At 33.7% G+C, this 27171-nt stretch overlaps 1 protein-coding gene across 1 annotated transcript in view; it reads right to left on the reverse strand.

The window, feature by feature from the left end:
* LOC113402470 (adenylate cyclase type 7-like) overlaps positions 1-27171 on the reverse strand; it is a 151523-nt gene that overhangs the window by 82841 nt on the left and 41511 nt on the right. The window contains exon 3 of the mRNA XM_064216606.1: positions 24939-25074. Coding sequence (XP_064072676.1) covers positions 24939-25074 — 136 coding nt within the window. The remainder of the gene's footprint in view (positions 1-24938; positions 25075-27171) is intronic.

Consider the following 27171-nt stretch of genomic DNA (forward strand, 5'->3'; position numbering starts at 1 on the left):
TGTATGTATGTATGTATGTATGTATGTATGTATGTATGTATGTATGTATGTATGTATGTATGTATGTATGTATGTATGTATGTATGTATGTATGTATGTATGTATGTATGTATGTATGTATGTATGTATGTATGTATGTATGTATGTATGTATGTATGTATGTATGTATGTATGTATGTATGTATGTATGTATGTATGTATGTATGTATGTATGTATGTATGTATGTATGTATGTATGTATGTATGTATGTATGTATGTATGTATGTATGTATGTATGTATGTATGTATGTATGTATGTATGTATGTATGTATGTATGTATGTATGTATGTATGTATGTATGTATGTATGTATGTATGTATGTATGTATGTATGTATGTATGTATGTATGTATGTATGTATGTATGTATGTATGTATGTATGTATGTATGTATGTATGTATGTATGTATGTATGTATGTATGTATGTATGTATGTATGTATGTATGTATGTATGTATGTATGTATGTATGTATGTATGTATGTATGTATGTATGTATGTATGTATGTATGTATGTATGTATGTATGTATGTATGTATGTATGTATGTATGTATGTATGTATGTATGTATGTATGTATGTATGTATGTATGTATGTATGTATGTATGTATGTATGTATGTATGTATGTATGTATGTATGTATGTATGTATGTATGTATGTATGTATGTATGTATGTATGTATGTATGTATGTATGTATGTATGTATGTATGTATGTATGTATGTATGTATGTATGTATGTATGTATGTATGTATGTATGTATGTATGTATGTATGTATGTATGTATGTATGTATGTATGTATGTATGTATGTATGTATGTATGTATGTATGTATGTATGTATGTATGTATGTATGTATGTATGTATGTATGTATGTATGTATGTATGTATGTATGTATGTATGTATGTATGTATGTATGTATGTATGTATGTATGTATGTATGTATGTATGTATGTATGTATGTATGTATGTATGTATGTATGTATGTATGTATGTATGTATGTATGTATGTATGTATGTATGTATGTATGTATGTATGTATGTATGTATGTATGTATGTATGTATGTATGTATGTATGTATGTATGTATGTATGTATGTATGTATGTATGTATGTATGTATGTATGTATGTATGTATGTATGTATGTATGTATGTATGTATGTATGTATGTATGTATGTATGTATGTATGTATGTATGTATGTATGTATGTATGTATGTATGTATGTATGTATGTATGTATGTATGTATGTATGTATGTATGTATGTATGTATGTATGTATGTATGTATGTATGTATGTATGTATGTATGTATGTATGTATACGTTTCTTCAGAAATCTAAGCAATAAGCATGCTTTTTAGATTTAGTTTAACCTTTTGTAACTGTTATATTGGGGTATATTCGGGCACGTATCCGTCTGGTATCTTTATTAATATTATAAATATGTAAAATTTGTTTGTTTGTATGTAGGAAGTAATCTTCGGAATTAATGATCCAAATCTAAAAATTAATTCACTGGTAAAAAGATATTATGTGATTAAGAAGTACATTGAATATATTTTAAATAGAGATTGAAAGTCTACCGTTAAGAGGATTTTGGAGCTAAGCCACACTGTTCCATTTTCCATTGTAAAAGCACATTTCAGAGGGGCTGACGTGAATACGTTCTGAAACTAACGAGCCTTTTGTTGTACAAGGATAACTTACTAACCTCCAGTTTTGAAACGCTATTTAAAGTCAGATTAATTCATATGCCTCTAATCTGAATGGTCATTGGTTGATACGGCTGATGACGCATAGTTAACCAATAAGTACTCAATCAGCGTGTTACTTCGTGACAGGCTTTGGTGCAAGCCTGTCTGAGTAGGTAGCACCCGATCATGACATTTTTCTCGAAAAAAGACTACACTTTGTATCGTTATGTTAAGGTTTGAATGGTTAGTGAGCCAGTGTAACAATAAGCACAAGGTAACATCGTAGTTAAAAATATAAAATGTCTGAGGTATGTAAGTACCACTTATCATCAGGCGGTCAGGCCTCGCCGTCCACCAAACTCATATGTATATAACATATAAAAAAACAGTATAATCAGTATTACAACAATTGGACGTCAGTATTTGAAAACAAATCAAGCGCTATTTAGTATGAAGTTCGAGTGATTTATTCCAGTATTATTAACATATAACGGCTTCTAAACGTTTGAAAAATTACGTTCGAAATTTAAAAAATATCCATATGCTAATAAGGAACTAGGATAAGCCAAATAATTTCAAAAGGATTAAACGTGCAGCGCCCAGTTTTCTCTTGTTAAACTTCCGGAATTAAAACTTATATCATACTTACGACTACATATAACATGTATAACCATCATTGATCTTCATTTAATTATATTCTGATTTAAAATTTATTATGTTCCAGTGCATGATAAAGGTATCATACACCTTTGTGTTTATGATAGCCTGGTACTTCTTTGGAATACGATGCAATACCTGATTTAAAAAAAAAATACTCGAGGTCTGAAATAAATTATTGTCTTCAATTGAGAAACACTTGGCCGTTGTGTTTTATTTATATAAGCCAGTGGATCGCCCGCGAAACTTCGCGTTTATCCAATAGATATTATAGAAATTTTGATACCTATGACAGATTTTATTTTGAATTTATTTCGTTGTAAACTGCAAGTCATTCACCTACATTTGGCGGATGTCGTAGTGGTTCACGCGTTTTTCATTTGATTTTTTTTTTTAGTCTAACCGGCCAATAATTTTCGCTCACTATTCCGCTGTGTAAAATTAATTATTTGTTAAATCATAACAATTAAGTAAATTACTATCAGGAATAAATAAATAAATATTGAACAACATCACATACATTACTCTGAACCCAATGTAAGTAGCTAAAGTACTTGTGTCATGGAATATCAGAAGTAACGACGGTACCACAAACACCCAGACATAGAAAACTAATGAACTTTTTCTACATCGATTCGGCCGGGAATCGAACCCGGGACCTCGGAGTGGCGTACCCATGAAAACCGGTGTACACACTACTCGACCACGGAGGTCGACATAAGAATATAAGAATCCTCTTTATTTCTATGTGTAACCATCGTCCCAGTGATTATGGGACAAAAATCGACTTATGATATGTATTTATACAAAACATATTATGATTAAAAACCATCATTTCAACTTGCTACACCTTCAATTTTTTTGTACGGGTTGCTTAAAAAAATATACGTTTTCATTTCTCTACAGATAAAGTATCATATAGCACGATACATTTAGCGCACTTACGGAAGTTTGCGAGAAAGTAGGCAGAATACATGTCAACGTTTACTCGCTTTAATACTGCGGTGAAATTATTTTCGATTGTAAATACGGCCGCGCTAGCAACGGTAGTTCATAATAGTAGTTTCATCTCAGTTATTTAAATAAATATCTTAGTATTTAGTATAACTGCAGGCAATCTTTGATAAAAGATGATAGTGATGTTGACGCCCGAAGTAATCAAAGGGAATTACGTGATGAATAAAACAAGCTTTATTCTATATTTTGAGCTTGGATCTGGATGGATATAGAGGTAGGGGACGACCAAAGATACGATGGATGGATTGTGTGAAAGACGATATGGATAGAAAGAATGTTACTAGTGAGATGACGTCCGACAGAGAAGTATGGAAGAAGAAGACACGCTGCGCCGACCCCAAGTAAAATTGGGATAAGGGCAGGAGGATGATGATGATCAAGAACTGTTAGCAGTGCTCATTAAGCCGAGCTAATAGTAAATCGCATGAAACTCAAACTCAAACTCAAATTTCTTTATTCAATATAGAAGCATTATACTTACTTATTGATAGTCAAATTAAACACTACCACCGGTTCGGAAAAGGAAACACCCTGACCTGAGAAGAACCGGCGAAAGAAACTCAGCGGGTCTTTTTTTTGTCAATCTATTTAAGTACATATATTGAATATGATTAGAAATAGCCAGGAGGCGATCGTTCCTTTCCCAAGGTTTGATATCAATCATAGACTCAACACGAAACACGTAAATCTAAAGTTTGTTATATTTATTGCTTCTTCGATTGGAATAAACTGAAAATAATAAGAAAACCATTCCCATTAACATAACAATATATTCTAATTACAAAATAATGTAGCCAGTTCGACTTAGGACCGCCGGTAAATTGTTAAATGCTATCATATAACAAATTCAGACACAAATTGAAATTCAATTTATTTACGACTTAATATACATGCAAAGCCGCGATGGCCCAGTGGTTAGATCGCGCGCATCTTAACCGATGATTTCGGGTTCAAACCCAGGCAGGCACCACTGAATTTTCAAGTGCTTAATTTGTGTTTATATTCATCTCATGCTCGGCGGTGAAGGAAATCATCGTAAGGAAACCTGCATGTGTCTTATTTCAACGAAATTCTGCCACATGTGTATTCCACCAACCCGCATTGGAGCATTGGTGGAATATGCTCCAAACCTTCTCCTCTTCCTTTCCTCTCCTATTCTTCCAGTAGTGGGAAATTTATAGGCTGCTAATATAATAAAAATGTAATACATATTTAGTCACTATATATGTATATGACATACAAATATTAACTTAATTACTTATTTACTTTATACTTAATATTATAAATGCGAACGTAACTCTGTCCCGTTACGGTTTCTCGGCCAAACTACTAAACTAAATTTGAAATTTGGTTATTGCTATGAAGCAACCTCTAAAGAATGATATAGGCATTTTTTATGCCTATCACATGACGACGGACCCATAAAACGCGAGTAAAGCTGTGGTAGCCCATTAACTACTAAGTGAACGAATACATTATAAACATATAACATACATTTTTCATCGAAAGGCAGTATATATATACGTACATATATTTTAACAAGTATACGGTCACAAATCAAAATATACTTCATTCAAGTGGGCTTTTTGAATCGTCGTTTAACAAACTATATCAAGTGAAGCTACCACCGGTTCAGGATGCAGATTCTATCGAAAAGAACCGGCAAAAATTCAGTAGTTAATCTTTTTCAAGATTTAAAAATACAAAGTCATGTTAGTTAAATACCATTATACACCTATGTATATAATACATCCTGCCTGGTAAAAAAATAGATAACATTAAGTGCTTAAATATATATACAAATATGAATTAAAAAAAGTTACTATATAAATCTTGACCACGTGTAATGGTGGCAAGAATGCTAGCAGCATGTCCCCGTTGAATCGCAATTCCGATCCTCTGGCCTAAAAACGAACCAGCCCTCCTGTCACCAGTGGAGGCAATAAGGCGAGGTGTTATACTTTTGATGAAGCTTTTTGCACCATTACTCCAAGGGCCAAGTGTTTCGACAGCAAATGGGACAAAAAATTTATTTGACATAAGACACGAATATTTAGATCTTTTTTTTGCCTCAGCTTTTTCCGCAGCGGCACCGGCTCTTAGCATTGTTTCTCGGATATGAGACGGAGCCAACGTGTCAACGCATGTAGCGTCCCACACAAGGGCCCGTCCTCGTTCCCAGGGAACTAATGTTAATCCATCAGGTCTCTTACCATCATCACGACTGATTCCACGAGGCTCTCAGGGTAAGAGCAGGAACGTCGATGGTGGCAAGAGCCCTTTTTACATTTTACCCTTTTTTCATATTTGTGTATATATTTAAGCACTTAATGTTATCTATTTTTTTATCAGTATTTGTTAATATAAATATATCCTGCCTGGAAGTCAACGAGTATAAAACTCACACAATGAATGCTGTTATATACGGTAGCGTATATAAATTACATATATATACTTTAATTTTTTTTGCGAAACATACTGCTTCGTAAATAGGTAAAATATACATTAATAAAAATTGAAAATTTTATATAAGGCTCCACATCACTGCAAATTCGGAGGCATTCAATGGATAACTAAAGCGCTCCTTGTTATGACGTCAGGGGTTATCTATGCAATCACTTTTGAGAAGCGAAGCAATAATAGAAATTCACGTGTTTATATCACTACATAGTATGAAACAAAGTCGCTCCCCGATGTCTGTCCGTATGTATGCTTAGATCTTTGAAACTACGCAACGGATTTTGATGCAGTTTTTTTTTAATATAGTGAGAGATTCAAGAGGAAGGTTTATATGTAAAAATAAAACATAAAATACATAACATAGTATAGAAACACTGATAATTTATGAGGTTTCTAATGTGATGTCATAAATAAACACATTCTTTTGAGCTTTTATTGAATTCTACGAGATAGACCAAAATAATGTTCTACACTATTGTACGCCTATAAAAGTCTATCAGCATTGCGAAGCCGGGTTGGGTCGCTAGTTTTTATATAAAATAAGTAGTAGAACTAATGGGGAAATTGGTTCCACCGCTTGTAAACATTGGCGCTGTAAGAAATAATGACCATTCTTAACATCGTCACTGCGCTACCAAAGCAATATATACTTTTTTTTATGATGTCGGTAGGCGGACGAGCAAATGGGCAAATTCCTTACATCACCAACGCGCCACCAACCTTGGGAACTAAAATGTTACGTCTCTTGTTCCTGTAGTTACACTGGCTCACTCACCCTTCAAATCGGAACACAACAATACTGAGTACTGCTGTTTGGTGGTAGATTATCTGATAAGTGGGTCGTATGTTATGGATGTTATAGAAAAAAAACTATATCTTATAATTAAGTCGTCTTTAATTATTAATAGTACTACAGAATCGTAGGTTTTAAACATATATTTTTGTCATGAATAGGCAGACTGGCAAATTGGCCACCACATGGTAAGTGGTCACCACTGCCCATAGCCGTTTGTACTGTAAGAATTATAAATCAGTCTCCGTTATAAAAATGCGCCATTCACCTTTGGAACTAAAATGTATGACTCTTGTAGTTGCACCGGTTTATTCAATCTTAAAACCGAAGAACATCAATAATAGATTTGTATCCAAAACATTTAAGAAAAAAATTAATCTCTGTACTCTATACGTTATTAGACCATTCATCCGATTGCGATAAAACTAGTAAAAGTTGCATACGCGAAGGTTTTTGAATTCGTGGTGCCCAAAAAACAAGACAACAATTTTATAAGTTTCATAAATATAAACGTAAACCGCAACTAGTAACAATAAAATAAACGAATAACAACAAATGCTTTGAAAATGAAACAGTATGAAAACAACAATGGAATACAATTCATCTCTTTTATTGCACTCCAAATACATCAAGGAAACCAAATTACACAAATGGAAAATGAAAATTGGAAAAACGACGGTCTTTTCGCTAAAAGAATGCTCGATCTTGCTTTTATATAACATTGAATCTTGGATTATTTATATATCAAGATAGTGTTGCACTGCAAAAGAACTAAAATAAACGGACCAAAAAGTTTATTATCTATGTGTGCGTGATAGCTACGTTTGACACTCGCCATGCGTTTATTTGTGTGCGTGTACTTAGAGGCCAAGACTTTTCTTTCGCATCGATCACTAGATGAATCGCAAACACCAGAGCCGTCTCAAGCTATGCTGGGGACCTTGGGCACCCATGAATTTGGGGCCCCATTGGTAGATATTTACTACCATGTACAAATAATTTACTTATGGCCCGGCCTTAAGTATAGTTTCAAATAAACGATGCAGTAATTTTAGTTTATTCGTAGGAATCTGATTGGTTGTACAATCTTATGGCTATTTTATAGCCTTTTTTTATAAATATATTAGTTATTTCTTAAAAATATATCACTTTCGAAAATGAACATAACAGCAAACGTGTGAAAGTAGTTGTTGGTTTATCAGGGCCCTCTCAGGATGGGGGCCCCAGGTGCCCTATGGTAAAGACGGTAATGGCAAACACAAATTAAGCACATGGTAATTCAGTGGTGCTTGCCTGGTTTTGCCAGCAATCATCGGTTACGATTAACGCGTCCTAGCCACTGAGTCATTTTCGCTCATAATCGTTATAAAATTATATATAATATAATTTTCTTATACAGCATACCCAGTTCGCACAGTTCGCACAGTTTGGAGCGTTGTTGGAACTGCGCCATGCGGTTTACCGTCAGCTATATACTTTTATTTAAGTAAGTTGGTATTTAATATACTTATATAATTATATTTGAATTCATGAAGTGCAACGAACATATTACATAATATATAATTATTTAATCACTGTTAAGATTTTATATATTAAAGATATATAAATAAGAATTCAATCTTAACAATATCCTTAAAATAACTAGGAAAGCGAATTGCACATAAAACGTAATACGGTACTACATTTACATAAGGTGCAGTTCCAGGCGGAGTAAAGTCTGCAGGGGCATAGCCGCCCGTGTATATAAACGAATAACATACATTCTTATATATAAGAATGAATTAATTAGCATAACACTGAATCTTACATCCTTTGTTTTTGGAACGAAGTCATCTTACTCGCAGTAAATAAAGATTTTTAATTCTTGTCATTTAGTTATTCTCAAACGTTGTATATTTTTTTTTATGTTATAGGGGACAAACGAGCAGTAGGCTCACCTGATGGAAAGTGATCACGACCGCCCATAGACATCTGCAACACCGGGGGGTTGCAGGTGCGTTGCCTGCCTTTACTTTATTTTATTGTGTCTGTTACTCAATTCATAATATATGTATGGCAAAACAACTGTGTTCCAACTGGAATTTTAAGCTAAAACAACGGTGACCATTTACCATACCCATGCTTAAATATGGCACCATGTACCATAAGGACGTGAGCTGGTCAAAGTTACTCCTCGTCCATTTAAAATAACTTCTTCGTATTTAGACCCTTTTCTTCGTCTTAGTATACGACTTTAATCATTTAAAAAGTTTATGTATATATATTAGATCTGATTCAATAAACGGAATATGATACGGTCTTGACATCTTATTTAAAGAATTTTCTCTGAGAATAGTAAATAAAACAAAAGAAATACAAGCTACTTATCCACTGACAAGACCAGAAGCAATTTATGTAACTAGTGTCAATACTTCGCAAACAGCTCATAACTTTTACCTATTTTTATAAGTATAAATTTATATGGACATTAAGATTATTCACAACTGCCTCGTTGGCCTAGAAAGTAAAATGTTCTAGTAGATTGTTGCAGGTCCCGAAGTCACAGGATTGAATTCTTTTTTGTCAATTAAAATAGATAGGCAAACTGACAAATGGGTCAAAAACCTTTAAACGGGAAAGAAATAATACAAGTTGTCCTGTTTTACGTTCGAATAATGTTTGGGTAGAACTTGCACAGGTGAGCATAGAGCCCTACCACTTTTAGATTTTAGTTAAGTATATTTGTACTGATACATTAGCCATTAGCTTAAAACCCTTAGTCCTTGACCAAATCTTTTCCACTAGATTATGCCTGTGAGGGAATAGAGAGTCTCACGTTTGGGCAAACACCTTGTGCACTATGATATCTTCTGCACAGATGGCTTGTCCTTAAAATCGGCTACCGTGATGTAATTTGAGCAGACCAAGAGCATTTTTAAGTGGGATAGGTTTTTAGATTTGAAGAAATACTTATAAATAATACTGACATAAAACTCTAAAAAACATCTATCATCATAATATGTCGTATACAGCATATCGATTTCGGCCAACACAGTCATAGTCATAATAGGTATAATAGGAGACCAGGCAACTACGCATATAAAGTACAGAAGGGAATGCATAAATACAGATCCGATGTCTATTCTTTCACCCTCATAATCCGATGGAACGACAAATCTGACACGACCCGAAAAAATTCAAGCGCAGGGTCAACGGTTTTACGTGCTTTCAGAGGCACATGAGTAAACACACTACAAGCTACGGCCTTTGATTGAAACCTTTTTAACAGAAAAACCTATTAAATTATTAAAGCTCTGACCTGAGCTCGGGATCTGCGGTCTTATAGTCAACAAGACCAACAAGGCCGTCAAAATTTCAACATGACATATATATTATGAATTGAGTCCAGTTTTATTCGTTTAACCTTGTCCATGGCCGAGCCGAGATGGCCCAGTGGTTAGCACGCGTGCATCTTAACCGATGATTTCAGGTTCAAACTCAGGCAGGCACCACTGAATTTTCATGTGCTTAATTTGTGTTTATAATTCATCTCGGACTCGGCGGTAAAGAAAAATATCGTGAGGAAACCTGCATGTGTCTAATTTCAACGAAATTCTGCCACATGTGTATTCCACCAATCCGCATTGGATCAGCGTGGTGGAATATGCTCCAAACCTTCTCCTCAAAGGGAGAGGGGGCCTTAGCCCAGCAGTGGGAAATTTACAGGCTGCTAATGTAATGTAATGTAAAATGATCTCGTCCAATTTTTTTGGTCGGCGCAATGTACCAACTACCTGACAAAAATATTAGGTAAAATTTTAGGGTCGTACCCTCTTTGGAAAGGCTTTTACTGAGAGTTTGTTCGGTTGATTGATTGAGTGAGCAATTAAGGATTGCGCTCAACTTCTAATCCTCATCTGTTACTACAATGACGTGATTCGTTCTTTGAAGGAAGGAATGAAGTATATTTGTATGTATGCTGTCTGTGTTATGTGTGTTGTGCTTGTGCGTGTAAACGTTCGTAAATATTCCCTCCTTAAATCCAAAACATTTTTAAGTCAGTTTTTTGTATCTATATGTATTATATGGTATTATATGGTAATTATTTTTATATCAAATTCAAATATTTCCAATCAACATAGAAGTATTACAATTTCTTATTGATTGTCAAAATTCTATTACCGATTCGGTTTTATTTTTGTCAAAAATCTTTTTAAATGTTAATTTATAAATACATAATAAATCATAAATAGATCGTTCCTTTTTTTAATTAAATGTTATCAATACTTTGCTTTAATTAATGGTCTGGGTATTGAGAATGTTAATGATAAGTATTACCTACTCATTCAAAAATACTAAATTGACCAAAAAATATTCTTTAAAGTAAACGACTTCATTAGTTCCTTCTATAACAAAATACTTCTGTAGTGAGAAAACAATATGACTTACAAAAATCCACTTCAAAATTAATTATCTCTTAAGAACCTCATCCCGTTTGGATGGGATCTCTTTCTGGGATAAGCCAGCGTTTATAAATTTTAATTTACTCGCATAATAAGCTAGCTAACCGCTGCAACGTTGCTCAGGTAAAATGCAATTAAGATTTAATGCTGAGAAATACCGTTAGCAAAATCAGAAACAAATATTACAAGATATTTTATTCGCCGCGTTGGTTTTATGAGGTATGATTAATATTTCTTGCGGTACCAGTGTCTATTGGTAGTGATATTATTTTCGTACTTCGACAAAATATTTTATTAAAACCTTTTCCACTGTAAAAAATTGTAATTAAAATATCCAATACAGGCGCGGCCCCTTTCACTTTAGCCGCGAGGCCCCTGTAACTGCGAGGCCCCCGTCGCCACACCTAACGCCATATCTGTGCACTCGTATATATAAATGATAATACATAGCACGGCTTTAAAATGGAACGTGCATAAAACACCTCATTCTCACTTGAGAGCTATAAATTTTACAGCATAAAATAAACCTTAGAAAACCGTATTAGTAAACTGTTTTTCTTTAAAATCTTTTATTCTTTTCCACGCTCGCATTCGTACTTTCCTACATTTTCATCAGAAAGTGGGGAGGAATATGGGAGGGATGTGGTGTGTTGTGTGATTATTATACACGCGATACTGAACTTTCTAAGGGTCGCTATGTTGTGTTATGCAATAAAATTTTCAGTAGATATAAATTCATTTATTTTATATTTCTAACAAATGGAATTACCTTTATGTAAAATCTCGACACGCACCGGCTTCACGCGTATGTAATTTATGATTTAAAAAAAACGAGAAGCGCGGTAAAGTAAATACATATATTTATTTTATAACTAGTTGTCGCTCGCAGCTTTGCTCACGTTTTAGTCGTCAGGTGTTTGGCACAAAAAGTAGCATATAAAACCTTCATTCATTGAAGTTCAAACTTACTACATACCAAATTCCATCAAACAGACAGACAGACAGAGTTACTTTCACATTAATAAAGTAATGATTTATTAGTTTATATAGTATGTTATATATGAGATCAATGAAAACTATTAAAATGGTTCGAATCGTAATTCAATATGAATGATAGATTCAAATTTGGGTAATTTTAACTGTGAAGGTCACAATTTTATTGTTTAGTTAGCCGACCGCCCGTTTCGCACGTAATTTGAAATGGTACCAACCAATCTTCCAAATGATTAAATCGAATGATATAATGTAAAAGATAATTTTAATCTATATTAAATAACCAAGGTAACTACCATACTGGTGTCATGTACTTGGTGGTGTTTGTGCACGGGCTTTGTGCAAGCCCGTCTGGGTAGGTACCACCCACTCATCAGATATTCTACCCTCAAACAACTGTACTCAGTATTGATGTGTTCCGGTTTGAAGGGTGAGTGAGTGAGTGAATGAGTGTTGAGTTATTCCATAGTTATTTACAAAACAAATACAGAGCAGCACCTACATATGAAGTACTCATAGTTTAGAATTGATTCACTCGAAAATATTTGAAGTAAGATTATCGATTATTTTTTTATTACTTATGACATACAATGTTTTGTTTTTGAGGATTATTATACTATTACTGTTATTGAGATATAAACTGCATGGTAATGTCATAACAGACCTGTTAAAGAAAATATTTTAAAATAAATCGAAAAACGACAGACGGAAGAAGATCGAAATTTTCAATTCTATCGTCTAAATATTTTGTTAGAAAACATTTAGGACGTGACGTCACACTTTAAATAATCCGGATATTAAACTTTTGGAAGTTCAATCCACTCATTTATTTCATTGTGTATACACGAAGCAATATATATATTATTGATAGCTGATTTATTGATGAGCTATATCAAAGTAGCTAGCATAAATTCATACAGCCAATAAAAATATATTTGAAAACATTAATTCCACTCGGTGATAGGGTTTTGTGCAAGCCCGTTATAGTAGGTCCCACCGAGTCATTATATGTTCTACCGCCATGGAGCAATACTTGGTATTGTTGTGTTTGAAGGGTGTGTAAGCCAGTGTAACTACAGGCACAGGGGACACAAAATCTGGCTCTCAAGGTTAGTGGCGCATCGGCAAAGTAAGGAATGGTTAATTTTTTTTTTAAGAATATTAGCGATGCCCCAAATGAATTAAGAAATTACTAATATTCCTATTTACCCCCTTTTAAGCTTATCACTTGTGTTAGGAGTGCGTACGACAATGGTCCAAGGGGTCAGGATCGATTCTGCGACATTTACATCGCTTGGCGGCCCGTGACCCCTTGTACTATTGACGTTAATGATTTTATTGCATTGTCTATGGGTGGCGGTTCACCTACCTATACCATTAAATATATATATATACAAAAACCCAAGCACAATGTATTTGTTTATATAATGTATGTATAGTCGCATCGTATAAATACACTACTAGTTCCTACTCACATGTTGTGGTCTCTCACGTTCCGGTTTACGGAAACCGCAGTAAGTACTTCAAATAAACAATTAATTGAAGCAAGTCTCAAAGTAGGCCTGGATTAGAAAATACCAGTGTAACGATTCTATATTGAATAAAGATTGCCTACTACTACTTGAATATGACTTTGACTAACATACATACTACAAAACTATATTGTGTTAACTGTGTTAAGCTTCACTGATATGTTATAATAAAATATATAATTTATTCACAAATATATATATTTATAAAAAAAAATATGGATATATATTTTGATTTAAACTTCGGCTTCGTTAAAGATAATACTAAAACAATACTATGTTTCTCTATATATATCTATATAAGGTAAGCGGACGAGCAAATGGCCTTCTAGAGGCTTATCCCTGGTCCCTGGGAGATCCCCGGGCTCGAACACCAAGAAAGGCCGATAAAAGGAATTGCGTCACCGGTATCCGACAACTATCCTCTATATCACTCTGTCAATTTATTAAATTAAAATGTCTATGTAAATTAACTTAGTAGGTGATGCCCTATGTTATAAAGTTGGTAGATAAGAATGTCAAAATATCTTCTCGTTTAGTACTTCTCGTAGCGCCTTTTCTCCGTAGTCGGGTTTTGTTTTTAAAACTTTATTTTTTATTGTCTTGTTTCCAAGTAACCTAGCTTTAATGATTTATACACAAACTTAGCTTGTTTAAAATCTACGTGCTCGATCCTTTGGTACACTTCAAGAGACTCAACTCGATTGTTTAAATAAAACTCGGCCTCGACATAGCTAAGCCATTGTTCGGAATATAAAAAAATTTGATCCCTGAAAATAAAAAAGTTCCTGAGAGATCATAAAAAAACTTTATTACTAACGTTAAATCGGCACACAAAGTAACAACGACGGTCCCTATATACAATAAATATGTTATCACAACAATATTATAAGGACGTAAGTCTCATTTGTTTTTGTTAACGCAAAGATGAAGTTCCGATGGTTATGGAAATTTCATAATACTGTAGTTTTGAGACTAACATCCCTACTAATATTATAAATGCGAAAGTAACTCTGTCTGTTACTTCTCCACGCTTAAACCGCTGAACCGATTTAGATGGAATTTGGTGAGTCGATTGAATAAGTTTCGAAGACGGTCATAGACTTTTCTTTATTTCACCCCTCTAGGGGGTAAAATTGAGGTGAAGATCTGTGTGTAATAAAGTTTTATAAATTTTGAGATCATAGAAATTAACATCCTCAAAGTATCCCACGTCTGAGCCTTGACCTCCTTTTTTAAGGCTACTCTTATTTTAGAAAAACAATGAGAATTTCACGCAAAGTAAAAATTATAACCGATGAAATTGTTAACAAAATCCGATTCAACTTCTACGTGGATAAAGTCGAGGATAAGAGCTAGTAGTTCGCCGATTAATCTCAGGTCAGGGCATTTTATTTTCCGAACCGGTGGTAGTGTTTAATTTAACGATCAATAAGTAAATGTAAAGCTTTTATATCGAATAAAGGAATTTGAGTTTTAGTACCTTGGCTTAGCCCTAGCCTAGTAACTAGCCCTTCCGTCACCAGTGGAGGTAGTTCCTCCACTGGTGACGGAAGGGCTTCATTCAGAGGATCGAAATTGCGATTCAACAGGGAAATGCTGCTAGCATTCTTGCCACCATTTCACACTGTCGTGATTTGTAAAGTAACTATTTTTAATTCTTATTTGTAAATAGTTAAACCCTGAGTGTTAATAAAAACTAAATTGCTTGTGGCATAAAGGAGACTAGCTGTGCCCGCGACTTCGTGCGCGTTTGAATTTAACAAAAAAAAAATATTGCAACTTATTACATCACCATTTTCACTGACATATCTGTCAGTGAAAATCTCGTCAAAATCGGTCGAGCCGTTCCAAAGATTAGCTGGTAAAAACAGACAGACCGACAAAAATTGAATAAAATGTTAAATTGGTATATGTACCATTGTACCGTGTATACATACATATACGTTTAGTAAATAGCGATTATTTTAATAATACAAACAGACACTCCAATTTTATAATATATAGAAGATGGGCGATAACGACTATATTCCATCAGCAGAGCCAATGCGTTTGGCCTTTTTATATAAAAACACTTTCAAGAAACCTATAAAATCGTACTACGAGTACCTACAAACGTAAACCTTTCACTGAATTATATTTCAGTATTTCAAACAATAACAGTTCTTAATTACATGTAAAATAAAACATAATATTCATCTTTGCAGTTTGCACATTAACGCTGGCCGAATGAAATTCCTCCCTGGCATAAATCCGCCTTTGTATATTTTAATTTACTTTAATATTAAATGCCTTGTAATATTATTGCAGTATAAATATGATTTTTTCAGTTTAATTAAGAAAACATTTCAACTGTAATGAACATTCTGTTTTCGGGCGAATTAGACGACTTGGAAAGATTGTTAGGTGTTAGGGTTTTGACCAAGCCCGTTTGGGTAGGTATCATCTATCAGATATTACCGCCAAACAGCAATACTTAGTCGATACAACGATTTGTGTGACGGTTTGAAGGGTGAATAAGTAAGTGTTATTACGGCCACGAGAGACATAACATAACGTCTTGGTTCCCAAGGTTCGTGACGCATCGGTGATATAAGAAATGGTTAATATTTCTCATAGACGGCCCATTTGCTCGCCTGTTTACTTACAACTATTAAAAAAAATTCTAAACGATTTCGTGGGAAATTTTCTTGGATCCTGTATCTGTTTATTTGAATAAAATATTTGTGTTCGATTTTCTCGAAAACATTTCAGTGATTTCAAACGAAAACAATGGGTTTTTATAGTACAGTAGATTTTCTAACATTATCTGTTTATATTAATACGTTAACAGTCGAAGCAAAATTTAAATATTAATTTCCAAGTAGTCTTAGAAGTCGAATATGAGTAATGAAAGGGTTATATTACTGAGTAACTGAGCACTTAACCGATAGAGTCCTTTAAGAATTCCAACATGGTGCTCTGTAGTTGTGGGATACAGTCATTTAAGGCAGAATTTCATCCAACACAAACGCGTTACCTCACGACTATTTTCTTCACCACCAATTTCATTTCAATTAAATAAACACAAAATCATATAAATTTTAAGGATTTGTAATTGCGATCTTCGTTCAACGAGTTCTATTTTCAAATATTTAAAAAGAACTCATAGCTGAAGTTTAATTATGACGAGCTAAGCTGAATAGCAGAGGGTAATATTTTCAAGTTCGCATGAGAAGTTACTTTATAATAAAATAAGGTTTTACTTGTCTCAGCTCTAAACAAAAGCATTAATTTTGCTATCCAGTCCGTCATTTCAATTTTCCCAAGCTATTTCCAACAGGAGATTAGAAAACTAAATTATTAACTTTGTAAGTTAATAAGTAACTGCGGAACAATTCTCGTATAATATGTGGTATGAGTACAAAGAACCGTAAGTTTATCGTCTTCTATGAAACTTATTTCATATTAAATAATAACTCCATTTTTATAAAATTGTTTATTATAATTTGAACTGCCTCTTTGGTCTAATAGCTAATAGATATCGTACATGTCCTGAGTTTAATCCCCAAGGAACGCCAAATGAAGATTAGGTTTTCTGTCAAGGAGTGAGAAAAAAAAGCGTGGACGTGTAATTACGTCCTCACTCGCGCAACATATGTGTCCGAAATTCGATATGAGATTTACATTATAATCTAAACCCGTAAATAGACGATACAAAGGAACTAGTAATAAACTACTTGAATAAAGTAAGTTTTGCTTTGATTACTATACTAATATTATGATGATTATGATCTATACTAATATTATACTCGTACATGCGAAAATAACTCAGTCTGTTACGCTTTTACGGCTTAACCGAATTTGCTGAAATTTGTTTTAAGCAAACTTGAACACTAAATAATTCCATAGACATACTTTTATCTAATACCTACATCACGATCCCCTGATTCAAGGACGAAAATTTATTAATTAATATTATTATCCAAATCAAGATCCGGTGGAATTGTGTCAAGAATGCTACAATATTATTTGCGTTCAATCCCCGTTTCGATTCTCTGAGAGAATTGCAACAGCGTTGATTCATTTTCCTGTCACCAATGGGGTCAATAAGACGGTATAATGTATTGTTATGTTTACCCTTAAGTGTTTTTATACAATTAATCAAAGTTCAACTCTTTAGACTGCAGGTACAAATATATAATTTGTAACTGTTTGGTTACTCCATAGCTTGGCGGTAAATCTTTGTGCAGTCTAAGTAGGTACCACTCACATATCACGAATTCTATCACCAAACACCAATAGTTAGTATTATTGTTTTCCGTTTTGAAGCGTATTTACGCCAACGTAACTACACAAGAAATATAACATCTTAGTTCCAAAATTTGGTGACGCATTGCCAATGTAAAGGTTGATTAATATTTGTTACTCTGCCCACGTCCATGGATGGTGATGGCCTCTTATCAAGAAGTGGTCCATATGCAAAGCTGATTCAAAAAAATTTAACTAGATTCTATTAATCAGACAAAGACGTTGTGAAATTCGACCGATGTCTTACAGAAGTTGTATCCATCTCAGTTGGTCGCGTTGTTCTGTTCTCTAATTTTGTACCTGAAAACTTATCTTTTACTGCAGCAACTTAGCAGTATTATTTTCACACTCATTCATTAAATTATTTCCCTGTTTCCAACTACTTCGTACTACAAGAAGATAAATATACAAATGAATGAGATTGTAGTCTCTTCCAGTAAATCGTGTACAGATAGAAATTAAATTATGTAACGGATTTCAAGATTCTAATTCATGGATGATTAATTCCATATTTAAAAAAAGTAAAACTTTTTAAATCGGGCATATTAAAAGTCAATGCTTCACGCGAGTTGATTCATACTACTATAATGTTACTTTCATCTCAAGTAAATATAACGTCAATTTCTAAATTCGGGTTCTAACCTGTTCGAAATTTGAAATTTGAATTCTGCCAATAAAGAAAATAAAATGATCCAGCTAATGGTAGTTGGATATCGTAGAATTCGACAATATTAACTATTCCTTACAGAGCCCATGCTGTTCCAACTAAGCGACCTAAGATTTTCCTTTGCGTTTGAAATAAAAAAAAAATAAAGCTCATGTCAAAAACAACATTGAACTATAAGGCATATTACTCAATACAAGATTATATTAAAGATAAAAAAGCGTGGACTTTATATTTATTAATTTCTAGGCAGGATATAATAAACTTTTCTAACATACTATGAAATTAAAATGATGGAAAAATTTAACTACTGACTTTCTTCCCGATTCTTCTCGGTAGAATCTACTTTCCGAACAAGTGGTAAACGTCCATTTAATTCAACGCTGTAACATAACGATTCAAATACTTTTATGAGCCTACTTGAATAAAGAATATTTTGATTTTGATTTGAAACCTGAATCTCAGTGTATTATATCCAGATATATTTTGAGAAATTTAACTCTAAAACGTAAGACGCAAAATGCCCACACACTGTCAATAATTAGACAGTGGTAGAGTTTGTTTGTACGTCACTTGGCGCCGCTTCGCTTTCCAATTGTCACAACCGGTGTTTACGTGCGTAAATAAGTTGGAAACTTCGCTGCGTTAAATAACAGTGTACAAACGTAACAAATCTCAGAGTAGCGCGGACAAATATTTTCTTGGCATACATTCAATATGACTTGACTTTTTCAAGGTCATATTAAAAAAAAAAAACATTCTAAAAATCTAAATATACTTTAGTTAATTAGGCTTTTGAAAGCACTGTTGAATCGTTATTTTACAAACTATATTAAGTGAAGCTACCACCGATTTGGAATGTAGATTCTACCGAGAAGAACCGACAAGAAACTCTAACGTTACTCTTTTTCAACATTTAAAATACAAAGTTATATTAGACAAATACAATTATATCTATTTATAATATATCCTGTCTGGAAGAAGCCAAGTATTAACTCCACGCTTTTTTATCATCTATATAATCTAGTATTGAATAATATGCTTTTTATACCAATGTATTTCTTACAAATGATTTGAATTTATTAATCGGCAAAGTTAAAAATATCTGCAGAAATTTATTATAGAAACGGATACCTTGTTCCAAGAAGGATTTATTGACTCTGCGGAGTCGGAAACTTGGAGTTATAAGCTTATCCTTACGTCTCGTACATACACAATGATTATCACTGATTCTATCAAAGTGATCAATGCTACTGTGAAAATACATAATACTGTTGTAAATATATTGTGACGCAACAGTGAGTATCCCTACTTTGTTAAAATCATCCCGAGTCTCTAGCTCCAAGAATATAAATAGACTGTACTAGTCTTTTGTAAAATAAAAACAGATTCAATATCTGCAGCGTTACCCCAAACTAATATACCATATGAAATAATACTATGAGAATAAGCAAAATATAATCGACGAGCGGTGCCCTCAGAACAGAACATAAAAATATTGTTTTAGATTTAAAAAAACCAGTCTAATTCCCATCAAAAATGTTGTATTGTTGTAACGAATAACCTATACCTTCAAAATATTGTTATTTGAGAAATTTCGATCGATCAAGTTCGTGACGGATCGCTATTTATCTAAAAGTGCTGCTTATTTCTGATGTTAACTATTTATAATATTAACGAGCACGCAACAAGACGATTACCTCATTTGTTCTAAAAAAAACGGTTATTTTGAAAAAAAAAAGATGTTTCTAGAATTGTTATTTTGTTTTGTTAAGTTAAAGAATGGATTTATATGCGCTGTTAATTTTATTTGCAACCACATTTTTTTTTTTAAATATTTTAGTCGTATTTTTGTTTATTATAGAACTTTATTGTTGCACATTTGAGGAAAAATATGAAAATATCTAATTCATCTATTTTTAGTGAAATTATTTGTGATTTTTTTTTTAAATTAATGTTTGATAAATTTTATAATTTGTAATTAAAAATAACACTTATTAATGTTATTTGATGTGAATTCTCGATTATACATTAATTCGTAACGAATAAAAGAAGAGAATTCTTATTATGTTCATTAAAGAACATTTTCTTCTATTAAAATATATTGATAGGCAGACAAACAAATCCCTGGTGGTACAGTATGTACAAGTCATTCAGTGCCATTGTATGTGTTGGTATTAACTCCCTCGCAACATCATTGCGCCTTCAACCGTAGGGCTTTAACGGATAACGTTATTCTGTAATTATACTCTGTCACTCAACCTTAAGACTAGAACAAAGCAAAGCTGTTTATAGATATGGACATTGAATAAATATTGGGCACTGTGTAGTTACGATAAGGATAAAATTCTGGTAGAAAACAAACCACCTTCTAACTTCCCTTGTGAATTGTGAATTCTCATTTATCTCTCCGTGGTCGAGTAGAAAAAGTTCATTAGTTTTCTATATTGTCTTGGGTCTGGATGTTTGTGGTACCGTCGTTACTTCTGATTTTCCATAACACAAGTGCTTTAGCTACTTACATTGGGGTCAGAGTAATGTATGTGATGTTGTCCAATATTTATTATTTATTTATTATTATTTATACTTTATTGTAAAAATAACTGATGTTCGCTAAATAACGTGCTTGACCGTCTACATGGTAATCATACATCATTACTCGTGACGTACATACGAAATTGAATGCGATTATTGCGAACGTGAATGACATTTGACATTTTATGGCTCCTTAACATGTCCTTGTATGTCTTACAAAAAAAAAAATGTTTAAATAAGGTATAAAAGTTAACTTAGAAGACTTATGTACCTAAGAATATACAAATCTAAATGAAAACTATTGTAAAAATCACGACCGCGTGGAAAACTTGGAGTAAATGCTAGAACCATTTTTTTTATAAAATAGGTAGATGGACGGACAAATGGTCCACTTAGTAAGTCACCACCGCACATAGACATTGACGCCGTAAGAAATGTTTAACTAACATCCCCGTTGCGCCATCAACCTAGTTACACTGGCTCACTCAGCATTTAAACCGGAACACAAGAATAGAAAGTATTACTGCTTAGCTAATATAATATATGGTGAGTGGGTGATACCAAATCAGACAGGCTTGCTCTAAGCCCTACCACCAAGTGGACCATGATTGCGATCCTGTGGGCGAAATAAAATAAAAAACCAATATTTATAATCAATAAAAAACAAATGCTCGTGAAAACTAGATTTTATTTTAAATATAAATTATTACTCGAAGCTAGCTTTAGAATTATTTATATAAAACGAACAAATGTTTATGATTTAATCCGTTAGTTCTCTATGGAATTCTAGAAGAAAATTATAAGGTTATTCTTCCATGTATTCAGTCACTATAGAACTGCTCAGGACTTATTACAGTGCCCAAAACTGTGCACAAACTTAGGTACTATCTATATTCCTCACTCTCATAATCCAATGAAGGGAAGGGAAGAGAAATCCAGGGGAAAATTCAACACGCTCGGAAATAGTTCACGTGTGTGACTAACAGCTTTAAATACTTTCCGAGGTACAGCAGTGTATACAATTCCAAGTCTCTGAATTCGGACTGCTACCTAGATTTTTTTTCACAGATTAACCCAAACCTTTTTGTTCGTCTAACCTGTGTTTTACCCTCGAACTCGAAAGCTGCGGCGTTTTACGTTATTAACCTGTCCAACGAGCCTGTGTTGAGTTTAATATGTTTCCAAGAACTACCTAAGTGATTTAAGACAATAATAAAAAATTGGTTTAGTATCCCATTAGGATAACAATAAACTCAGTTTTATATAGATAAAAGTATTTTATTTATTATAAATTTAGTTACCAGAGAGATCAGTGCTTTCCGACGGATTGGAGTTTAAATCTTATGAGCTTCGAAACCCCGGGTTACTACAGAGTAATTCTCTACAAAAAAGCCTGTACTGCCACTGGTATGTGCCATTAAACTGGAACATATTCAAGTTATTCGAAAATATATCTACTTATATTAATTTTATTTCAAGCCACATCAATGATACGGTCAAGAAGTTCTACTAATCTAATACGAAAAGCTACGTGATCCAATATTCCTATTTACAGAACTCAAATGTTGAATCTAAAAGTCCCGTATTGACCTTGGAATCTTATTAAAGATTCTACCTTTTTAGGGTTCCATACCCAAAGGTAAAACGGACCCGATTACTAAGACTCCGCTTTCCGTCCGTCTATCCGTCTGTCTCCAGGCTGTATCTAATGAACCGTGATAGTTAGACACTTGAAATTTTCACAGAGTGATTCTGTTGCCGCTATTACACTAAAAAACAGAATAAAATAAGCATTTAAGGGGATTCCGATACAACAGACATGATTTTTTTAGCGGTTTTATAGATAATGGTACGGAACCCTTCGTGCGTGAGTCCGACTCGCTCTTGTTTCAACTGCTAGGCTATGTAAATGTATAACAAAATGTAATACATCTATCTTAGCTGTCTCCGAATGTCTCGTAAGGGTAAAGTTCATACAAAATAATTTAAAAATACGCTATAAAATTATAATATTATAAAATAAACCTATGTTGAAAAATTCAGCTTTTATTTAATTTGGTATGCGTGGGACAAATCTCGGAACGGAATTTAAAACAGCATACCCATATTTTTGGTGTTAAATATTTATGATGAACATATTTTATTTTTGAACGATAAACTTTAATTTAAAACAAACTCGTATATAACGCTTTATGTAACCATTCCTTAGAATTTAGAAGTGTACGTTCCAATACATTATCAAGGCCAAGGAATGATTTCATGAACGTGATACAGCTTTTGTTTAAATCTATATAACGTGCCGAGATGGCCCAGTGGTTAGAACGCGTGCATCTTAACCGATGATTTCGGGTTCAAACCCAGGCAGGCACCACTGAATTTTCATGCGCTTAATTTGTGTTTATAATTCATCTCGTGCTCGGCGGTGAAGGAAAACATCGTGAGGAAACCTGCATGTGTCTAATTTCAACGAAATTCTGCCACATGTGTATAGCACCAACCCGCATTGGAGCAGCGTGGTGGAATATGCTCCATACCTTCTCCTCAACGGGAGAGGAGGCCTTAGCCCAGCAGTGGGAAATTTACAGGCTGATTATGTTATGTTATTATGTTAAATCTATATTAGGTAGTCAAACTGGTACCTTATGGTGGTCACCACAGGTCATATTGCATGAAATATTAACCATGGCTCACAGTATCGGAACACAACAGTATTAACATAAAAAAATGAAGTAATTTTGTTCGGCAGAATATGTGATAAGTACCCTACCATCAGTAATTCGTACGGTGAATAAAACCGGGCAAATACGTTTCGGACTCGCGCACTGAGAATTTGGTACCACCAGACATATAGAAAAATAGACGCTGATGTAAGATGTTACCTTTGCCAATGTATGAAAGATGCGACTTATACGATCATATATTTTGATTGCGTAGACTAGAGGTTTAAATTTTTACATTTCCAGGGGACCACAGACTTCAGTATTGGGTATTAATTTTAATTTTATACCGCTACGAGTCCCTGAGAAAAATGGCCTTGATGGACAAGTAGATTTTTCATGATTCGTGATAACGAAGTGATCTTATAGAAGGGTATATATAAGGATTCCTTTTTTCCTTTAAGCAAACGTTTCACGGAATCCTAAAAAACTACAAAAGCACTCGGGGTCGTAGTACTACTTTTATCGACCGAGATTTAGTGATTGGAGGAGTTGAGATTGCACCTGTGCTTGCACACACAGTTGTTACTACAATATATCCTGTGCAATTGGCTAATTAGCTAGGCTCCATTGAAATTTGCCATCGTGACTGATATCATCATCGCCAAGTTAAGTTAAGAGGATAAGACAGTTATCTTAAATGACAATTCTCTTCAGGCTATGAACCAAGATGACAGAAAACAGCTCCAGTCGTATGTCACCAATAACTATGATACACGTTCCATCGATTTACATAAATTAACACCCTTAAATTTCCCACTGCTGGGCTGGGCAGCGGGGTGCTCCAACTTAAGCACAAGAAAATTCAGTGGTGCTTGGCTGGGTTTGAACCCGCAATCATCGGTTAAGACGCACGCGTTCTAACCATTGGGCCATCTCTGCTCCAGCCATCGATTGCCATCGGCAAATTGAATGTATCCAAAATTAGAAATGGCTTTAGTAAGATAACTTTTTATTCTATTTAATCGTCATATAGTATAAACTATTCTATTGTGAAATAAATCAAATGAAAATATTCTTTACTAATTAAATTTTAAGCACATTATATTAATTAAATAAAGTTTAATCTACATATATTATGGCTACTGAATAGTCTACAAATATTACCTCTGTGTTTAAAAATAATGAAGCGTCGAAGGTCTGCGACAGTTGAGCCATTATTGAGCAGTTCTGGATTATGAGCGCTGCATGAGGCACGAAGCATAGCACCACCATTTGCAGCAGAAATATCCTTCGACCTTGTCTGAGGACAAACCATTGACCCTTTGAAATATAATAAGTAATTATCTTATACCATCACGTTGCTCTAGTAGCTATAAAGGCAGAAAATCAGGTGGAAGAATTTCATCATATTCAGGTTTCCTCTTGGTCGTCTACCTTCTCCACCGAATATGAGATGAATTATGTACATAAATTAATAAAAAATTCTTATTCATTTGACAAATTATAACTTACACACTTATTTCAAATTTTAAAAACCTCAACTGCAAAAAGCGAGTATATACGTCTATAAAAAGCCTATTCCAGTGAATAGGTGTCAATACACCATTCGAGTGAGCTCAAACAGGTGCTCTGTTGAATGCTGGTCAGGAATTGTGTATCCTGCCGAATCCAGATCACGATGCAGCATCAAGTCAGCTACCATATTATATTAATACCATTCAAATCAAAGTAGAAATTGCTCACAACACTTCGGCAACTTTTGAAACGAAGTTCTTTTACGCGGTGTTAATTGGCAGAAATCGTCACGCCTCGACGCGGTCCTTCCTTCTCTATCACATTCTCTCTGTCTCTTTCTAACATGTATAGTTTTATATATATTACTATCAAATTTAATTTTCGTTATTGTTTTAATTCGGGCGGGATTTTAAATAAGAATTTCATTTCTAGTCATTTAATTATAGTCAATCGTAGTTATTTTTTTGTTTTATTGTGTCTGTTATTTAATACAACCTTAAATCCGGTTAAAACCGGACATTAGTAGGCAATAGGTCGAATTAAAAACTTATATTATTTTTGTGTCGGAGGTTTACAAGTTGGTTCTAATCTTTAATTAAGATCCACGTATTATATCCCGTGGGACATATCATATCCGAGAATAGGTCTCAGGGCCGGATTTTAGGAAGGGTAGCCGAAGCTAAAGCCCTATGGTTCCTACAGGAGAGGGACTCCTACACTTAATATTCCTAAATTTCAAAATTCCGATGAGTAGATGACAGTAGTTATAAATCTTTTAATTTGCTATATCTACATGCACTTGTTAAAATAATTTAATTATAAAAACATCCAAATCAAAAACCTGTGCAGTTTTTTTTAAATTAGTATGGGCTTTGAGCCTCTCTTCATTTATTGCCCCAGGGCCTCCGGACCTCTAAATCCAGCCCTGGTACTTATATCACATATTTTATGGTAAACATTGAAAATAAACATATCATATAATGATATTATATAAATAAACAATTTATCAAACGTCAAGCCTTACAAAATTACGTGCCTTTAAATAAATTGACTCAATTAACTTTCACATCAGTACTGAGGGCAAAATTTCAGCGATACAAGTCGAGAGAGCTCTTTAGTAATAAGGATTATTGAAGTGTAAACAGTTTATTTCGTAGTTACAGCTTTGCATACGACTTATTCCTATTTCAAAGGGTGTTGCTGATGTTGTTACGAATAAATATTACGTAGCTAATTGTCAACATGATGCGTTTATTTTGAGCACATTCTATCATTTAAGCAAACATAAAGCATGCTTGCCAATGAATTTTCCGAATATAATAATCCTTTTTTTATTCATTTTAAGAGCTGAGTCACTCGACTGACTATGTTTCTCTGGTAGGTTACACAAATATTCTTATCTTTCATTATAATATAAAATAGTTAAAAAAACTAAAAAACAAGCTTTTAGCACGCATTAAAAATTACAAAAGCAAACACTTTCATTTAATACCCATATCAAGGGGGTGCATTTCAAACAGCCAGTCCGCCATCTTGAGGAGGCCGCCATATTGGATTTGTAATGACGTTTCTTAGCTAGTCATGTATTGTCATCAGAATTCAGAGCGTTTGCAAAATTGCATCCTAATCGAAGACCGGGAAGTGGGTCGAATTAAGATTCCAAGAGTTTCTTACATACATAGTTACAAGTGAAGCCAATATAAGCGTGTTAATAATTGTCTAGTTACGTTTATTTATAGTATGTACCTATATTATACATAATTTTCTTCCATTTTCCCATTGATCTATCTATTAATTGTGATGGAAGGGGTTCGCTATGAACATACTCCATCAAAATTTGGTACATATCCTCTACAGCGCCGCAATCAGGACATTTGGGTGA

This window comes from Vanessa tameamea, chromosome 13, assembly GCF_037043105.1.
Source record: "Vanessa tameamea isolate UH-Manoa-2023 chromosome 13, ilVanTame1 primary haplotype, whole genome shotgun sequence".
NCBI classification, from domain to species: domain Eukaryota; kingdom Metazoa; phylum Arthropoda; class Insecta; order Lepidoptera; family Nymphalidae; genus Vanessa; species Vanessa tameamea.